The sequence below is a fragment of the Budorcas taxicolor genome, chromosome 15, assembly GCF_023091745.1.
Source record: "Budorcas taxicolor isolate Tak-1 chromosome 15, Takin1.1, whole genome shotgun sequence".
NCBI classification, from domain to species: domain Eukaryota; kingdom Metazoa; phylum Chordata; class Mammalia; order Artiodactyla; family Bovidae; genus Budorcas; species Budorcas taxicolor.
In genome coordinates, this window is record NC_068924.1 from 40217127 (window position 1) to 40234928 (window position 17802).

Consider the following 17802-nt stretch of genomic DNA (forward strand, 5'->3'; position numbering starts at 1 on the left):
TTACTGGAACATTCATAAAAACATCTTGGCAATGTAACACCAAAATCCAAGTTCTATAAAAAAATTTATGGACAAATGACTTGATTCTATAGCAAATAAACTGCAAGGAAACAAACATGAAGAAGTTTCCATAAATAAACTTGAGATATTAACAGACTTTATTCAGATTCTGATTTGAGCAAATTTCATTGAAAAAAAAAAATTTAAGATAATCGGGGAAATCTGAACACTGACTAGATACTGGTTAATATTAAGGCATTTCTGTTAACTTTTTAGGTGTAATAATATAATTGTGGTTATTTTAAAAGAGTTCTCATCTTTTAGAAATATACAGTCATACTGCTTATAGATGAAATGATATGATGCTGGGGATGTTTCTGAAATAATCTAGGGGAAGTAGTTACATATAGATGAATCAAGACTTAATAATTATAGAAGCTGGGTGGTAAGTACATAAGGGTTCATTACACTATTTTCTGCACTTCTGCATTTATTCAAAATTTTCTATAATAAAATTTAAAAAAGTGAAATGCATATATATATATCTGGCAATTATGAATAGCATTTTTAATTTTGTATAAATGTTATTCAATAAATGTTATAAATGAGGGCTATAAGCTAACCATTTAAGGGAAAAAATTAAGTTAGATCCTTCCCACTCCTTATCCTAAAACAGTATTAGGGTAGATTAGAGATTTTAATGTTATATATAAATACCTCACAGAAGTACTGGAAGAAACTAGAGGTGAATAAAAACTACTCATCAAAATTAATAAAACAATATAAAAAAAGGGCTAAATGTGATAAAAGATTAACCTTTCCTAAGATGAAAGAGACTGGAAATGGTGATAAAGAAAAGATGGTAATCGAGGAAACTTTGCTACAGTTTATCCAGAGTAAACCAATAGCATTAGGAATAAACACATGAAAAATGATATGATGGAAACACAATGATACCAAGGGATGCAACAAAAAGACCAACAAGAACTTTCTTTTTCCTTCTAGAGATAAATGAGTAGGCAAAGGGAATAACATGGGGTGAACCCAAGATAAGAATTTTCTGTATACTAGGCATGCTTCAGACTCACCATGAAGTACCGCTTTATGGGAGGAGCTCAAGAATGAACAAAACTCAGAGGACATAACCATTGTGACCAGAAGTAGTCATCAAGGTTCCACCAGAGAGGCAGGACTAATCGGGGGCTTGAAAAATGAATGTAGGGAGATGGGGGAAAACACTGCATGTCGGGGCGGCATATGAACAAGGCAAAAAGGAGAACCAGCAAGACTCACTTAGAAGACAAAGAAGCATGATCTGACCTGACGATAAAGACAGGTAGTTCCTGGAAGGATGTGAGAATTTAAAAGGTAAATTTCAGACAAATGGTGAACAGCAGTATAGAAAATTGTAATGGGAAAATAAAAGACATACCTTATTACTTCTAAAAAACCCTTCCGCTTTCAGGGTTTTACTGGGCACGGTGAGAAGGCGCAAATCATTGTAGCAGCGTTCCAGCACTATTCTCATTGTTTCAGCAGGTAAATGGATGGCCTAAAATCAAAGTGATTTAATTAAAAAGTACTTTTTCAAAATAACTATGCTTGACTTGGAAATTTGGGAAAATAAGACACTGCTGAGTTCTTAAAAACAGCAGAAAGAAAATTAAGAGAAAAATAATCTTACTAGAGATTTACAAATTAAAAAAAAACACATTAGTCCTATCCACTAAATAGGCTGTAAATTAGTAGAACAGAGTATCACTTATAAATATATACTCTGAAACTATTTTAAAAGTAACAATTACTAAAAGTTCTATTTCTCCCAAACTCATGAAGTAAATGAGGTGATCTGATTCCAGAGAAACTGAATAACTGACTGTGAGAACTGATGTCAAACCACTTAACTTCTTGACTTTTGATCAGGTCTTCTGTATTGTGTTAATACTTCTACTAAATCAATTTTTTTTCTGTGTAAAATGAGATTAAATTAGTAGGTAAATTTTAAAGTTATTCTAAAATTCCATGTCCTTAATTTTTGGTGTCACTTAAGAAATTTCTCATGAAATGAGCAAATAAAAATAATTTACATTTTACAAAGCCTCATTTGTATAGTTAATGATGACTAATTCTGAGGCATCCTAGTTATAAACACTAAATTTCTTGGCATCCTATTTTCTGTCTATACTCTACAGACATATTTTTCCCTAACAAAATTATAAGCTTCAGGGAAGCAAACACATGTGTTTCTTTTGTATTCTACCTCAGTGCTCGTATTCTAGACTAAACTATAAAAAAGAGCAGTTAGTCATAAACTATGACTTCAAAATATGGTTTGTTTCCTCCGATTATTACTGTGGCAAAAGTGTTGGAAGTAATTTTTTAACATAGTAATAATAACTAACTTCTATATAATACTTCACATTTATTTTCACAAAAAGAGCATTTATTTATTTTACTCATGTTCCCAACAACCCTGTTAAAATAGGCATTAAAAAATTCCAGATGAGATAAAAGACAATACTACCATAAATTGAATAACTAGAAATGACTGGAAACTGGAAGTTTTTTGACTTGTGATTTCTGAACAATTTCCACCACGCCAAAGCAGCTGCTGCTGCTGCTAAATCACGTCAAGTCGTGTCCGACTCTGTGCGACCCCACAGATGGCAGCCCACCAGGCTCCACCGTCTCTGGGATTCTCCAGGCAAATACACTGGAGTGGGTTGACATTTCCTTCTCCAACGCATGACAGTGAAAAGTGAAAGTGAAGTCGCTCAGTCGTGTCCGACTCTTCGCAACCTCATGGACTGCAGCCTACCAGGCTACTCCGTCCGTGGGATTTACCAGGCAAGAGTACTGAAGTGGGTTGCCATTGCCTTCTCCCCAAAGGACCCTAAGTGGGGAGTTAATTTTGCCTATATTTGTGTGCTCAATGTTCTACAGAACACAAGACCCCTGAAAGGATTATAATCATTTCTCTGGAGTGAAACAGTTTTTCTATCCCAGGAAATCTGAATGTTTCATCATCATGTTTTTCAGTTTAAAAATCCTGAATAAGCCTATGCTCTTTACTATTAACTCACATAATGTGACTGATAGCAGCTTACTCTTCTACTTCTATTCATTTATCACCATCTTTCTGGTTAGCCCAATGTGAAACTCCTCAGGTCTTCTGTGTTCCTGCCTTGCTCTAATATTTAGCAACTGCAAGTGCTGCCAATTTGATTTATAGATTCACTCTTACAATCTCCCCTTTTTTCATTTCTGGTCATATGTGTTCACCTAAATTATTTCAACAACCTCATCTATTAATATGTTCCTGGCTCCTCCCTCAGCCCATTGGGAACGCTAGTCTGGAATTGCCAGAATTACCACACTACAGCATAGCTCTCTTATCATAACACTGCTGTACTTAGAAAAACAACCAACCAACCAACTTACTTCCTGCTGCTTACACTAAACAGAGTCCAAACTTTTCTGGTTACATTTACAAACCTGCCATGAGATAAAGCGAACTTGTGTTTCCAGGCACCTACTTTACAACGATCAGGCCAAACACACATGTCATTGCTACGGGCACTTGGTTCACATCTTCACATTCAGGTCAGTCTGTTTCTTCCATTATGAAGCGTCCTTTTCTCCCAACTACAGTCATCTCCAAGCTATAAATACATTGGCTTCTTGAGGTAAATACCAGTTCCTACATCTTATAACTATCACATGGTGCTTTGTACATAGCAGGCATTTAAAAATACTCATTGACCAAGTTTAAAACTTACCTTTGAAATAAGCTGTTTGAACTCTGTAACTGTTTCATTTAAGTAAGCTCGAACAGTGATAGGAGCAGCTACAGATTCTGCCTTTAGATCAACAACATGAACTTTCACCATTACTTCTGTCACATTTGAAAAACACAGAAACACAAATGGAGGTTCTTTTTTAAAAAAGGCATTTCACATTAGCAATGCATTCTAAATGTGTTTCTAATAGATAGCAAAGATAACGTTTTTCTAATTGTCAAGATGGTAGATGTATATGTTAACGTGCATAATACAATTAACACTTCTTTCACAATTTATCACATTATAAATATATATAAAGAACTAAAAAATAAAGCTAATAAAAAGGTTCTTATAGATCTCTTTAAACAAGGCAAAAGTCAAAATGTGATTTTTAAAAATACATGCTTTGTTTCCTTATAAAATATTAATACCACCCCTGTCAAATTTTTCAAGCATAGTAAAAATACATATCCAAAGTTCTAAAATACAGAGCAAAAACACAACACTAACATAAAATAACTAGAGAAAACAAATACTGAAGGAGACATAGCAGCCCTACTTGCTTTTCACAACATTCACTAAACAATTCAAGACCTTGCTCATAATAAAAGACTTCTTCTCAAAATAATATTCTCTATATTCTATGGAAAATTCAACAGAAAAGCTTTTGGTTTACATGTTTGTTTTCTGACTATAACTTAATGCCATCTTCTCTCCTGTTTTTAGGAAATCACATAACTTAACTTTCAGTCGCCAGAAAAATAAATGATCTTCAACCACTAGATTTAGCAGACATTCTCCAGCTTTAACTGTTTTAATCTCTCGTATGTAGTACGTGTCAATCTTCCATTTCCCCCCATGAAGCGAATCTAAATTTGAATATTATTCTCAAGTATTGATTATTAAACAATAAAGGAGATTATAAGTGTCATAATACACAACAACGTTTAGAGTTCTCTTTATAAAAAGTGAGTTATTTTGCTGACCAATGTTATACTTTTATCATAATTTCTACAATCTGGTTCAAAAATAATCTGAAAGAAAATGCTCCAAAGGGACTCTTTATGGATAAAGCAAAGTATGACTGAAGAAGCTCTTGAAAGAGTACCATACTTAATCTACTCTGGAAAGAGGAGGCTTCAAAAAAAGGAGGTGTGGAAGATCCACAGAAGAACAGAATTTGAAAGAGTTATGGAACCATGTCTTCAAGGAGACCCTGAAAGACTCTACTGAGACTGTATGAGAATATACTTTTTTGGGCCATGGTCCTCTCTATAGAGAGAGAGGCAGAGGGAGGGGAAGAGGCAGAGGCAGAGGAGGGAGGATGATTTAGTACTGGAGAAGAAAAATCCTACGGAAGACTTTAATTTTGTTTTTGCTTTGTTATTTGTTTTTTAAATTTTGTGTATAGTTTTTTGAATGTAGTCTAGAATTTAATGCCAGGGTTTCTGGCTCACTACTTCAAAACCTATCGGAATTATTATACATTCTGAGAACATGTAAAAATTTTAAAAATAATTTCTATAAACAAAAAACTTCATGAAAATTTAAGTCCTTTACAATTCAAAATACCATAAAAATGCTTACCTCCAGGTTTATAAGACTGGAAAACTTGATCATGTCTTCTTGTCTCCAATAGCAGATCAAACATGTATGTTGACTTGACTCCACCTAGTAAAAGACCCATTGGAGTATCTTCTTCTCCTTCATATGATCGTTCAAGATAATCATGAAACTCATCATATTTAACAAGACGACAGCAATCCACGGGTATTACCTCTTCTAAATCCATCATCTAAAAGAATACAACACCCAAGGAAAAAGGAAAGAAAATTTTTTTAAACCTGATATGTAACTGTACTAACAAGAGGTCCTAACAAACAATAAAGTCCATATATATTTATGATTTGCATTAAAGCTCAAAGGCATGACTTAAATGGTATTTTAAAATAACCGTATTTCATTATCCCTCAAATTATACAACCTATATACTAACATATTTTAAAGACTTAAAAAGTTAACATTCTAAATTTTAGATGCATTCAAAATTAATGCATTGTAAGCTATTGCTTTATAACTACTAAACTGGAAACATAAGAGGAAAATGACAACTAGAACATGCCTCTTTTGTTATCTTAATCCAATCTGGAGAAAAACTGGTAAATCATGTATCTAGTAGTGATCTTCCTCAGCACAGGACGACAGCATGCCTTGCTGAGCTACCACAAGGGCCTTCCTGTCTCACAGGTGCTACCCCACTCTTCTCTGAACCACCCCCTGCAATCTAAGCCAACAGAACACCAACAAATCAGGGACAGGAATTTCTATCAACAATTTTCCCTCTATTCCATGTCACTTGTAGACGGCATACACTCCATGCAATATCACTTAAGTGGGAACTGAATCTCTCAGAGAAACAGAGTACAACTCCTTAGAAGTATTTAATACTCATCCAAGGTTTGTGCTTCCCGGTGGCTCAGATGGTGAAGAATCTGCCTGCAATATGGGAGACCTGGATTGAACTCCTGGGTTGGGAAGATGCCCTGGAGGAGGGCATGGCAACCCACTCCAGTATTCTTACCTGGAGAATCCCCATGGACAGAGGCGCCTGACGGGCTATAGTCCAAGGGGTCACAAAGAGTTGGACACAACTGAGCAACCAGGCAGAGCACAGCACGAACCTCCCGGCAACACAGGGTAGGACTGCTGAGAAGTACTGAATACTCATCTCAGGCTTGTGAGTATGACTTTAAAGAAAGTGCATAAACCTTGGCTTGTCTCTGCTGCCCTCTATTCTTCACTCACTCACACCCTGCAAATGGAGTTTTACCTTTCGTATGTAAGATCAATTTCTCTTTTCTATTTAACTCTTTATCTTTGTGAGCTTTTACTTTCTATTTTTAAGACAAGATTTTTTTCCCCCTACATTAAACACTGATGGAATATGAGAACCTACTGTATAGCAGAGGGAACTGTGCTCTGTGCTCTGTGGTTACTTAAATGGGAAGGAAATCTAAAAAAGAGGGGCTATGTGTAATACATATAACTGATTCACTTTACTGTACAATGGAAACTAACTCAATATTATAAAGCAACTATACTTCAATTAAAATTTAAAAAACAACAACAACAACTGATGGACTGTAAACTACCCTTACCACTATCACTGACTGATCTTACTGTGTAAACCTGTTTAGATATTTTCTCCATTTTAGTCTAATTTGGTTTCACTATTACTTTGCTTGCAGTCTACCACTATGTTTAAAGGATTTTTACTTTAATCAGGTGAAACCAGAGACGTTTATTCATTTATTATTTATTCATGACTATACCCATCCAATTTTGACTAGGTAAAAGTATTAGAAATCCAACTGTGAGCAAAACCAGGGCACTCTTCACTCTTGTTAAGTGCTTACAATTTACTGAGGGACAGTAACACTAATTAAAACAGTCACAATTAAGTATAAATTTTCAATAATGATAAAATGCTATGAAAGACTAGGTATGTAACAGAAGTTCTCAAACTCTGTGTGTCCAAAAATTCCACTTGAGGTACTCGTTTAAAATGCATGAATCCCAGGAGCCAAAACATAAGTTCACATTTATCTGCAAGAATTAGTTTTTTCATAGGAATGTGATTCTGGTGCAGGTTGGGCTGGGTTACACATAGCACTCTGAGAATAAATGCCAGTGATCTTATGAATTACTTTTACTTTTTCCATTGGTTCTATTCATAATTATAAATGAAATGATGCAGCATGCAATTTTTTCTCTAGCTTTAAACTATTTTCCTTTCTCTTCTCTGTGCCAAGGATCTGAGCACTGGTCAGATATTTAGCAAATTTTCCGGCGGGCTATGAAGGGGATTCCTTGGCACGTTTTTTCCCACTGCTTTTTCCTCCTGTCCTTCAGCCCTCTCCGGGGACTCAAGCTTGGCCAAAGCTAATGAAACTCAGGCCCTGATGTCTCATTGCAAAAATTCATTGAGAGACAAATCGATAAGAGGTGGATTTGTTAGGATCCAGAGAGAAGCCACTCTTCAGGGTGTGAACCATTGCCAAGGGCAAGGGCTGGGGCCATGGAATTAGGTTGTGAGGGGGTGGAATTAATGAGTGGGAGGATCATCCCTACCATTGGGGAACCACCCACTCCTCCCTCTTTTGACCTTGCCTTGGAGCTGTCCTGCCACCTCTGGGTATGTCTGTTGGCTTATAGATTGGGGATTAAGTACTTGAATTTGACTTGTCATCTTGGACCCAACTGATTTTTATTGGTTTACATTACACCCTTGTTGGAGAAGGCAATGGCAACCCACTCCAGTACTCTTGCCTAGAAAATCCCATGGATGGAGGAGCCCGATAGGCTGCAGTCCATGGGGTCGCTAGGAGTCAGACACGACTGAGCAACTTCACTTTCACTTTTCACTTTCATGCACTGGAGAAGGAAATGGCAACCCACTCCAGTGTTCTTGCCTGGAGAGTCCCAGAGACGGGGGAGCCTGGTGGGCTGCCATCTATGGGGTTGCACAGAGTCGGACAAGACCGAAGCAACTTAGCAGTAGCAGCATTCTTAGAATAAAATAAAATTTCTATCCTGAGAAAATCATTTAATTTCATTTTATGCCACTCTATTCTCATTCCAATCCCAAAGAAAGGCAATGCCAAAGAATGCTCAAACTACCACACAATTGCACTCATCTCACACGCTAGTAAAGTAATGCTCAAAATTCTCCAAGCCAGGCTTCAACAATATGTGAACCGTAACTTTCAGATGTTCAAGCTGATTTAGAAAAGGTAGAGGAACCAGAGACCAAATTGCCAACATCCGCTGGATCATCGAAAAATCAAGAGAGTTCCAGAAAAACATCTATTTCTGCTTTGCTGACTCTGCCAAAGCCTTTGACTGTGTGGATCACAATAAACTGTGGAAAATTCTGAAAGAGATGGGAATACCAGACCACCTGACCTGCTTCTTGAGAAACCTATATGCAGGTTAGGAAGCAACAGTTACAACTGGACATGGAACAACAGACTGGTCCGGGGGCCAGCGTGAGGAACTCCGCCAATGGCAAAGGTCATGAGGAAGGAGGCTTGGCATACGCAAAGCCTGATCAAGCCTCAGGAAACCCCCTGTTCCCGAGCATCTAACCCCAAAACCAGAATCTGTTTTATGCTCTCACCTACGCCTCTGACTTTACGGGGGGGCTCTCCCCCATAGCCGTTTCTCTCGGAGAAGGAGTAAACGTGCAGCTCCAAGGCAATAAAAATTCCTGGGCGTGACAAGAGTGTTTCAGCTTACGAACTCCTCTGAAGGTTATCTAGCCCACCTGTATAGGTTCCTCCAGCCACATGTGATTGTTTACAGCCTCACAATCTGATAGTTTTAGACTTTAAAGGCAAATTCTTTTGGGGACTTAGAAATTATTAGTATAGTGAGTTGGTTAGGAATTATATTGGTGAAGGGTTTTTCATGTGTTGTGTCAATAATTGCTGCTAATTCCCTGCTCTGGGTGGGACAAGGATGTCTCAGGTCAAAACCTCTCTGCTGACACACTAGCTTGTGTGACAGGATGATCCATACTGCTGCCACTACTGCTGCACATGATTGTTTACTACCTCTTAACCATAAACAGCCCCGAGTTTTGGAGTATTTTGAGAGTCTTAATTAGCATAGGGCTTTTTCTTCTTGTTGAGTCAATGACTGCCACCAGGCCTCCATATCCTTAGGCACCTGGGAATATATTAATGTATTTGGAATATAGAAAAGGAAATATAGTAGTTTTTAAGGTTAGCAATACTAGACTTTTTGAGTTAATGAATTTTCTCTTTTGTAATAGATTACTGTACCTTGTTATAAATCACTGTGTCCTTGCTATGTAAAAATGTAACTTTATCACTATCTTAAGACTAAATAGATCTTAAGTGGAGCATTGGTGAAAGAATTTTTATTTGTTGGGCTGATGTTTGCTGCTAAATCTCCATGTTCCCTGCCCTTATAATGAATATAACACACAGGAGAAATAAGTATTAACCTTTAAGCATATAGGAGAAATAAGTATTAACCTTTAAGATTAATCATGTTAACCTTGGGTTAGATTCCTTTCTTGATTCTAACTCACTACACCCTCACCCTATAGGAATGCAACTTTATTTGGAGAGTGGTGCCTGGTTTAAGAAAAAACACCCTTGGAAAAAATAAGTTTTTTGGTTATCAGAAAGAAAGGATCATAAAATGTCAGCAGGTCTCACTCATGGCCAGAAGATGATGTAATATCCCTAAGACCTTTTTTTTATACATTTATGTGAAGCAACTGATTTTGATAAAGGTCAGGACTGCTGACCCCCGTGTGACTCTGTATTCATCCCTATGTGTAACAAAAGGTATATAAGCAAACCCAAAAGTAAAGAAATCGGATCAGTTTCCGGAAAGACTGATTCCCCCATGTCGCTTCTTTCTTGCTCCTGTTTCTCTGGCTGAATTCCCATCTGGATTCAGCCTCCTTTTCTCCACTACACTATCTCCTACTACACTATCCGTTTCTAATCTCTCTCTGTATCTGTAATTAAATATGTATTTTTCCAAAGACGCCGACACCGTCCCCACCTTCGAATTCCCTGGATCCACCGGGGCTGGACCCCGGCAGAGTACGTCAAGGCTGTATATTGTCACCCTGCTTCTTTAACTTATATGCAGAGTACATCATGAGAAATGCTGGGCTGGATGAAGCACAAGCTGGAATCAAGATTGCCGGGAGAAATATCAATAACCTCAGATATGCAGATGACACCACCCTTACGGCAGAAAGTGAAGAGGAACTAAAAAGCCTCTTGATGAAAGTGAAAGAGGAGAGTGAAAAAGTTGGCCTAAAGCTCAACATTCAGAAAACGAAGATCATGGCATCCAGTCCCATCACTTCATGGGAAATAGATGGGGAAACAGTGGAAACAGTGTCAGACTTTATTTTTTTGGGCTCCAAAATCACCGCAGATGGTGATGCAGCCATGAAATTAAAAGACACTTACTCCTTGGAAGGAAAGTTGTGACCAACCTAGATAGTATATTCAAAAGCAGAGACATTACTTTGCCAACAAAGGTCCATCTAGTCAAGGCTATGGGTTTTCCAGTGGTCATGTATGGATGTGAGAGTTGGACTATGAAGAAGGCTGAGTGCTGAAGAATTCATTCTTCTGAACTGTGGTGTTAGAGAAGACTCTTCAGAGTCCCTTGGACTGCACGGAGATCCAACCAGTTCATTCTAAAGGAGATCAGTCCTGGGAGTTCTTTGGAAGGACTGATGCTAAGGCTGAAACTCCAATACTTTGACCACCTCATGCGAAGAGTTGACTCATTGGAAAAGACCCTGATGCTGGGAGGGATTGGGGGCAGGAGGAGAAGGGAACGACAGAGGATGAGATGGCTGGATGGCATCACTGACTCGATGGACGTGAGTTTGAGTGAACTCCGGGAGTTGGTGATGGACAGGGAGGCCTGGCGTGTTGCAATTCATGGGGTCGCAGAGAGTCGGACACGACTGAGCGACTGAACTGAACTGAACTGATTCTCATTTAAGACGTTCTAAAAACAATGCCTCCTTTTTTAGCTTCTTGATCACGCACTTCTTCACCTTAGTTTTTACACATGCTCTTTCTCCAGTTTCTTGCACAGCTGTCTCCTTCTCATGGTTTAAGTTTCAGATTAAATAACCTTAATATACTTCTGAATTACTTCATAGGACCTAAACAATAAGATATTTGCAAATTATCTTTAAATATTTAAATATTGTGGTGTCCATTTTGTCCATTTTCCCCCAAGGGGGATTATAAACTTCATGAAGGCAGTGAGCCTATCTTGCTCACTTTGGTACCTCTAACACCTCATGTTATCTTGTTCATTCTAGTTCTCTTATGCCTCATACAGTAGTCATTCAATAAGTATCTGCTACAGTGGTGCTACTGGTAAAGAACTTGCCTGCCAATGCAGGAGACATAAGAGACACAGGTTCCATCACTGCATTGGGAAGATTCCCTGGAGGAGGGCATGGCAACTCACTCAAGTATTCTTTCCTGGAGAATCCCATGGACAGAGAAGCCTGGCAGGCTACAGTCCACAGGGTCACAAAGAGTAGGACATGACTGAAGCGACTCAGCAATAAAAAACAATATATCTTTGTTTCTAAGTCTATTTCTGAGTTCTAGAAAGCTTAACTGGCTTTCAGAGTGAGAAAGTTCTCAAAAGCAATGAACCACATTTCAAAGAAGAGGTATAAACTACACTCCTTAAGAGATACATTGATAGGATTTAATGTGCTACTGCAAGGGAAAAAAAAAAGCTACTTCAAGTGCTTATACTGCTACTGACTATAATAAAAACTTGGGAAAATGTTAGTACCATTACCTAAGATATCAACAATTAAATGCTAACAGTAAAACTAAACATACCTTATAAGCCATTTCTACTGCTTCCCTTAGTGTCTTATCTTTATGAACCTCCAATTTATTTTCCATCATCACTTGTTTCACAGGATGCAAACAGAATAATTTTATCTAGAAAATGTAAAATATCATCATTAACTCAATAAGTCATAAATCAAATTACTTCTTTTGTAGACAGTATTTAAATCACATTATTATAATTCTTACAAAATATAATTGAGATCACTCTCCCTCGGGTCTCGGAGAAAGCAATGGCAACCCACTCCAGTACTCTTGCCTGGAAAATCCCATGGATGGAGGAGCCTGGTAGGCTACAGTCCATGGGGTCGCTAAGAGTCAGGCACGACTGAGCGACTTCACTTTCACTTTTCACTTTCATGCACTGGAGAAGGAAATGGCAACCCACTCCAGTGTTCTTGCCTGGAGAATGCAAGGGACGGCAGAGCCTGGTGGGCTGCCATCTATGGGGTCGAACAGAGTTGGACACGACTGAAGCGACTTAGCAGCAGCTCCCTTGGGTCTATTTATCTCACTTAATAACTGATACTGTCCTGCTATCAAAAATTCAAAATCACTCATTTTAACAACTATGTTTCTTTATAAGCAGGTATCACAATTTATGAAATCACTCTCCTACTGATATATGTTCATCAAGTTGTTTCCAATATTTCTCTAATTTGGAAAATACTGTGGAGAATGCCGTGGTAGTCGAAATTTTTACTGTACTGTAATTATTTCATTAGATAATATTTTTAAGAGAATCATATGAAAGAATATAAATTTGCTTTAAGGTTCTTGATAAATGTAACACAAATACTAGACAGAAAGTTTTATAAATTTATTCTTGTAGAAGAATGTTACAAAGTTCATCTCACTGTAACCTTACCAGCACTATTATCACTACATTACTATTTTTTATGCATAAAATAAAATCACTTTACCATTACACAACTCAGTAAGTAAGTTTTGAGAAATGCAGTTAAGCAAAGTTTAACAGCACTTTTTAATTAAAAGTAAATTAGGAAATCCAACCTTGCATGTATTGCGCTCGATTTCTCGTTGCCTCTTTTCTTGTTCTTCCAATTCTCTCTCTCTCTGCACCAAGTTTTTAATATGTTCTGGATACTCATCTACTTCTAGAAATTCTATCAATAGTAAAAACAGGGTAAAACAGTGCCACTGAGGCTGAGCTTCCTTTATACAATTTTATTCTACTATATTTCCAGAGAATATACTTCTACTACAGCTGTTATTAAAATTTACTTCAATTACATCAATCTTTCAACGTGGAACACAAACTTCTTCCAGACAAGGGTGAGAGGTAGTTAATAATAACACATGGTTAGGTCTCAAAAGAGCTGAATCTTTACCTATATACTTCTTGGCTCCTGACAACTCTAGCAGGTAAATTAAGATTTTTGGAATGAAAAAGCCTCCCTTAAACTTGAAAATAAAAGCACTTTTGATTTCAAATAGTGCTATCACAAAACTGTGCAACCTTGGACAGGTTTACTTCTCCAAACCTTGGTTTTTCTCAGCTTATTAATAGCACCTACCACAAAGAGTTACTACCTGGGATATAATGAAATGTAATAAATACTGTTGATACTCTATTACTACAAATGGTATTTATTTTATTATTATTCACTAATATGATCATCTTTCCTTTGTTCTCAAAGTAGTCTTTTAGCTGCCTCTTTTAATAAGGGAGGCACCTTTTTTTTTTTTTAATTTACTGATTTATTTTTGGCTGCACTGGGTCTTTGTTTTTTGCGTGGGCTTTCTCTAGTTGCGGCAAACAGGGGCCACTCTTTCTCGTGGTGTATGGCCTTCTCATTGTGGTGGCTTCTCCTGTTGCAAAACACAGGCTCTCGGTGCACGGGTCTCAGTAGTGGCAGCACGTGTGCAGGCTCAGTAGTTGCAATATGTGAGTGTAGGCTCAAAAGTTGTGGCAATCAAGCTTAGTTGCTCCATGACATGTGGTATCTTCCCAGACCAGGGAGCGAACTCATGTCCCCTGCCGTGCCAAGAAGATTCCTATCCACTGTGTCATCAGGGAAGTTCCCAGCTGCCTTCTAATCAAAGAACTTCAAATGTAATTCTAATTGTTAGAAGTGACAGTATGAGATTATGACACTGTTTAATAAAGCCAATCATTGCTGGGGATTAAAAAGGGAGAACAATTTATATTAAAAAAATAATCACTCCTCTTTGGAAAGTAAAAATCCACTGTTTTTAGAAACGAGCTCTAATTTAAAAAATATTCTGCATTATACATACAGTGCCCCCTGGTGCTTTATCACAAAACTAGAGTTGGGGGGAGCAGACAAAAGAAAGTTGAATTATTGCACTACTGAAAACATATGGGATACTGAGTGCCACAGAAGATACATGAACTATAATCCTGGTCCTACCTCCAGACAGTTATGACCTTGGACAAGTCACTCTTTGGGTATAGGTTATTTATGTGTAAAGTGAGAATGAACACTTCTACTCTGAAATCTCTATTCTGAAATGAGTTCTCATTGTAATTTCTTTTTTCTCTTTCCTATAATTACATTGTAAATTACTGAACAGCCCCTATACAGCAGTCCCTGAATCATATCATTGGTGAAAAGATAAATAAGTCCTAGGCCTTGCAACAACTGAATTCACAATCTCATGAGGGTTTATGAAAATGCAAACAAAAACATGAATTAGACTGCTTAAAAGACTTACTTACAGTATGGCAATTTCTAAACAAAGGAAATATGTTTAAATCAAAGACAATGATTAATTGTGAAAATATGAGCAGACATTATCACCTGTCTATATATCTCTATGTACACACGCACACATCATACACCTATCTGCAAATACTGTCTGTCAAGATCAGAGTCGGCAAGAAAACACGGGAACTGTAATTTTTTAAAGTAGCAACTACAAAAGGAAAAAAAGGAAGGCAAATCCACATGCTTTGTATACAGCATTATTTTTAGGATTCTTAATAAAATTGAAATATAATAAAGGATGCATACCTGACTCTTAAAATTTTACTTGATTTTTAAGCAAATAAGCAAAGATATTTAACTCTAGTATGAAACTAAATGCTTAAAATTTTATCTCAATTTTCTATAACAATGCTATAAAATACTAAAAAAAGAAACTACTATAACATCCCCATTTCACATATGTGGAAAGTAAGACTCAGAAAAGTTAAATAAATAATTTCCTCTGGGACATGCAAATTGTGAGTTATGATGGCTATACAGATCAGGGACTGTCATCACTGCACCACTACACAGAATACAATCTTATTGGAAATAAATATCCAATGTACATAACGGAGAGTAAGTTAAGTTTTGTCTCTTAGTGTGTTACAAAGGAAAGTTCAACTTTTTCCCAAATATCTACCAGTTAGTATTACCTCAAAACTATCTTTATAATTAATTCTCTACACATAAAAAATTTAATAGTCCTATCATTTAAAAGTAGTTATCTGGGTTTATAAAGCTTGCAAAAAAAAAAAAAAACCTTGTTTAAAACATAGACAAAAATCAAGTAACTATGTCAACATACTTGCATTTCTTGCTGGGTCCTTCAGTCTATATATCAGCATATAAGCATTTGTGGAGCTAGTAAAAACATAAAAACGATTAATGGGGACAAAAAGTTGACTGTAAAGATTCCATTTTCTAGCATCAAATTTTTACTTAAGTTTTTTGTTTCAAATAATTAAAAATAATGTATTCTTGAACAGGTTCAGATTTAAACATTCTAGGAGAAGACAATGGCACCCCACTCCAGAACTCTTGTCTGGAAGGTCCCATGGACGGGGGAGCCTGGTGGGCTGCAGTCCATGCGGTCGCTAAGAGTCGGACACAACTGAGCGACTTCACTTTCACTTTTCACTTTCAAGTATTGGAGAAGGAAATGGCAACCCACTCCAGTGTTCTTGCCTGGAGAATCCCAGGGACGGGGGAGCCTGGTGGGCTGCCGTCTCTGGGGTCGCACAGAGTCAGATAGGACTGAAGTGACTTAGCAGCAGCAGCAGCAGCAGCAGCAGGAAAAAAGACAACTTTGACACATTTATGAGAAAATCCTCTGTCTTCTCTTGGTAACACAGTAAAATCTTCAAAAAACCTTTGTCCTTGAATGACTGCTACAGTTAAGCCAGTAGTCAGCAAATTTTTTATGGAAAAGGGCCAGATGGTAAAAGCCATAGGCTTTGTGGGCAACTCTGCTGTTGTGGTGGGAAAAGATGAACATACAACATTTACACCAGTGAGTACGGTGGTGTTTCAATAAAACTATTTTCAAAAACTGCAGGCAAGCTGAATCTGGCCCATAGGTTACAGCTTGTCGACCCCTGGGTTAAATCTTTTTAATGCATAAATGTTGAAAAGCTTGGAATTCTAATTTATGAACAGTAAAACCAGGAAGTTATTTACCTTGCAAAAGCACTGGAGTAATATCCTCTGCTTCCTGAAGATCCACCATGTGTTTTCTTAATGTCCTCTTGTGTTATCTAAAAATTGTTACAGTACTTACTTTTTTTGGTATGATCTAACACCTTTATGTCAATATGAACTCAAGTTTTAACCTGAGTTAAATAGACCACACAGATACCATTTCTCAAAATGTAATCATAATCAGTGGCTACTAACGGCCAGTCATTTCTAGTCCTCTTAAATAGGCAGCCCACATGAAGGCTTAAGCCAAGAAGAAAACTGGGAATCTATCTCTACAACACTCAACAAGTTCAAAATAAAACAAAACAAGGAGATAACAACAATAACCAAAGGAAATTTATTGAAAACAAAAACAAAAGACTGATTAGGTATGTGTCTTAAAATGTTTCCCTGGACAGACTGTCTCCCATTTTTAACAAACCCTTCTACTGATGAGAAACATCCCTACTCTTGTCTTTCAGAATAATAATCTTAAAAAATTCCTCCTTACCCTGCTGACATGTTGATCATTGAAGCTGTACCACTGCTCATCACTGAAAGACTTTATGCAAGCATAATAATGGCCACCAGCAGCACTCCCTGAATGAACCATAACGGAGAAGAGCTCATAGATCAAGGAATTCTAAGGAACAAAAAAAAAGTAGCTCAGAGGAGAGGAGAAACACAAAACCGTAATTTGTATATTTCTTACTCTCTACTAAAACACAGTGAGGTAGTATGTTAGTTGTCCTATGTATTTACGGCAAATCAACTTTTCTCCAAGATCATTAAAATGGTAAGTCACCACATAATTTTATATACCACAAGTTTCATTCAACATATTCCTTCACATTTTAATTATGCTATAACCTTTAGAACAATGCATAACTGAGATATAAATTTATATATTTATCTAAAAAGAAGAAAACAGTCTGAAGCAGATCTTTTAGAAGCAGATGCTTAACACGAGACTATTCTGATATGCAATCAAAATCAATACATTTCAACTAACATTTTTAAAAATTCAAATAAGATGATTTTGAACATCTTCTAATGTATTTATATAGTACCTGTAATACACTAATCTATTGATTTGATGTCTCTCAGGTATGCGAAGCTGGTTCAACATCAGAAAATCAACCAATGTTAACCAGGCTA

General features: G+C 37.1%; 1 protein-coding gene across 3 annotated transcripts in view; it reads right to left on the bottom strand.

Moving 5' to 3' along the window:
- USP47 (ubiquitin specific peptidase 47) overlaps positions 1-17802 on the bottom strand; it is a 102871-nt gene that overhangs the window by 14597 nt on the left and 70472 nt on the right. For 2 of the 3 annotated variants that reach the window (XM_052652251.1, XM_052652248.1), the window contains 8 exons: positions 17156-17287; positions 16645-16721; positions 15773-15828; positions 13247-13359; positions 12221-12325; positions 5370-5577; positions 3780-3895; positions 1433-1552 (listed from right to left, as the gene is read on the bottom strand). In XM_052652251.1, the coding sequence (XP_052508211.1) occupies positions 1433-1552; positions 3780-3895; positions 5370-5577; positions 12221-12325; positions 13247-13359; positions 15773-15828; positions 16645-16721; positions 17156-17287 (927 nt within the window). The remainder of the gene's footprint in view (positions 1-1432; positions 1553-3779; positions 3896-5369; positions 5578-12220; positions 12326-13246; positions 13360-15772; positions 15829-16644; positions 16722-17155; positions 17288-17802) is intronic. The other variant, XM_052652250.1, reaches the window with a different exon arrangement.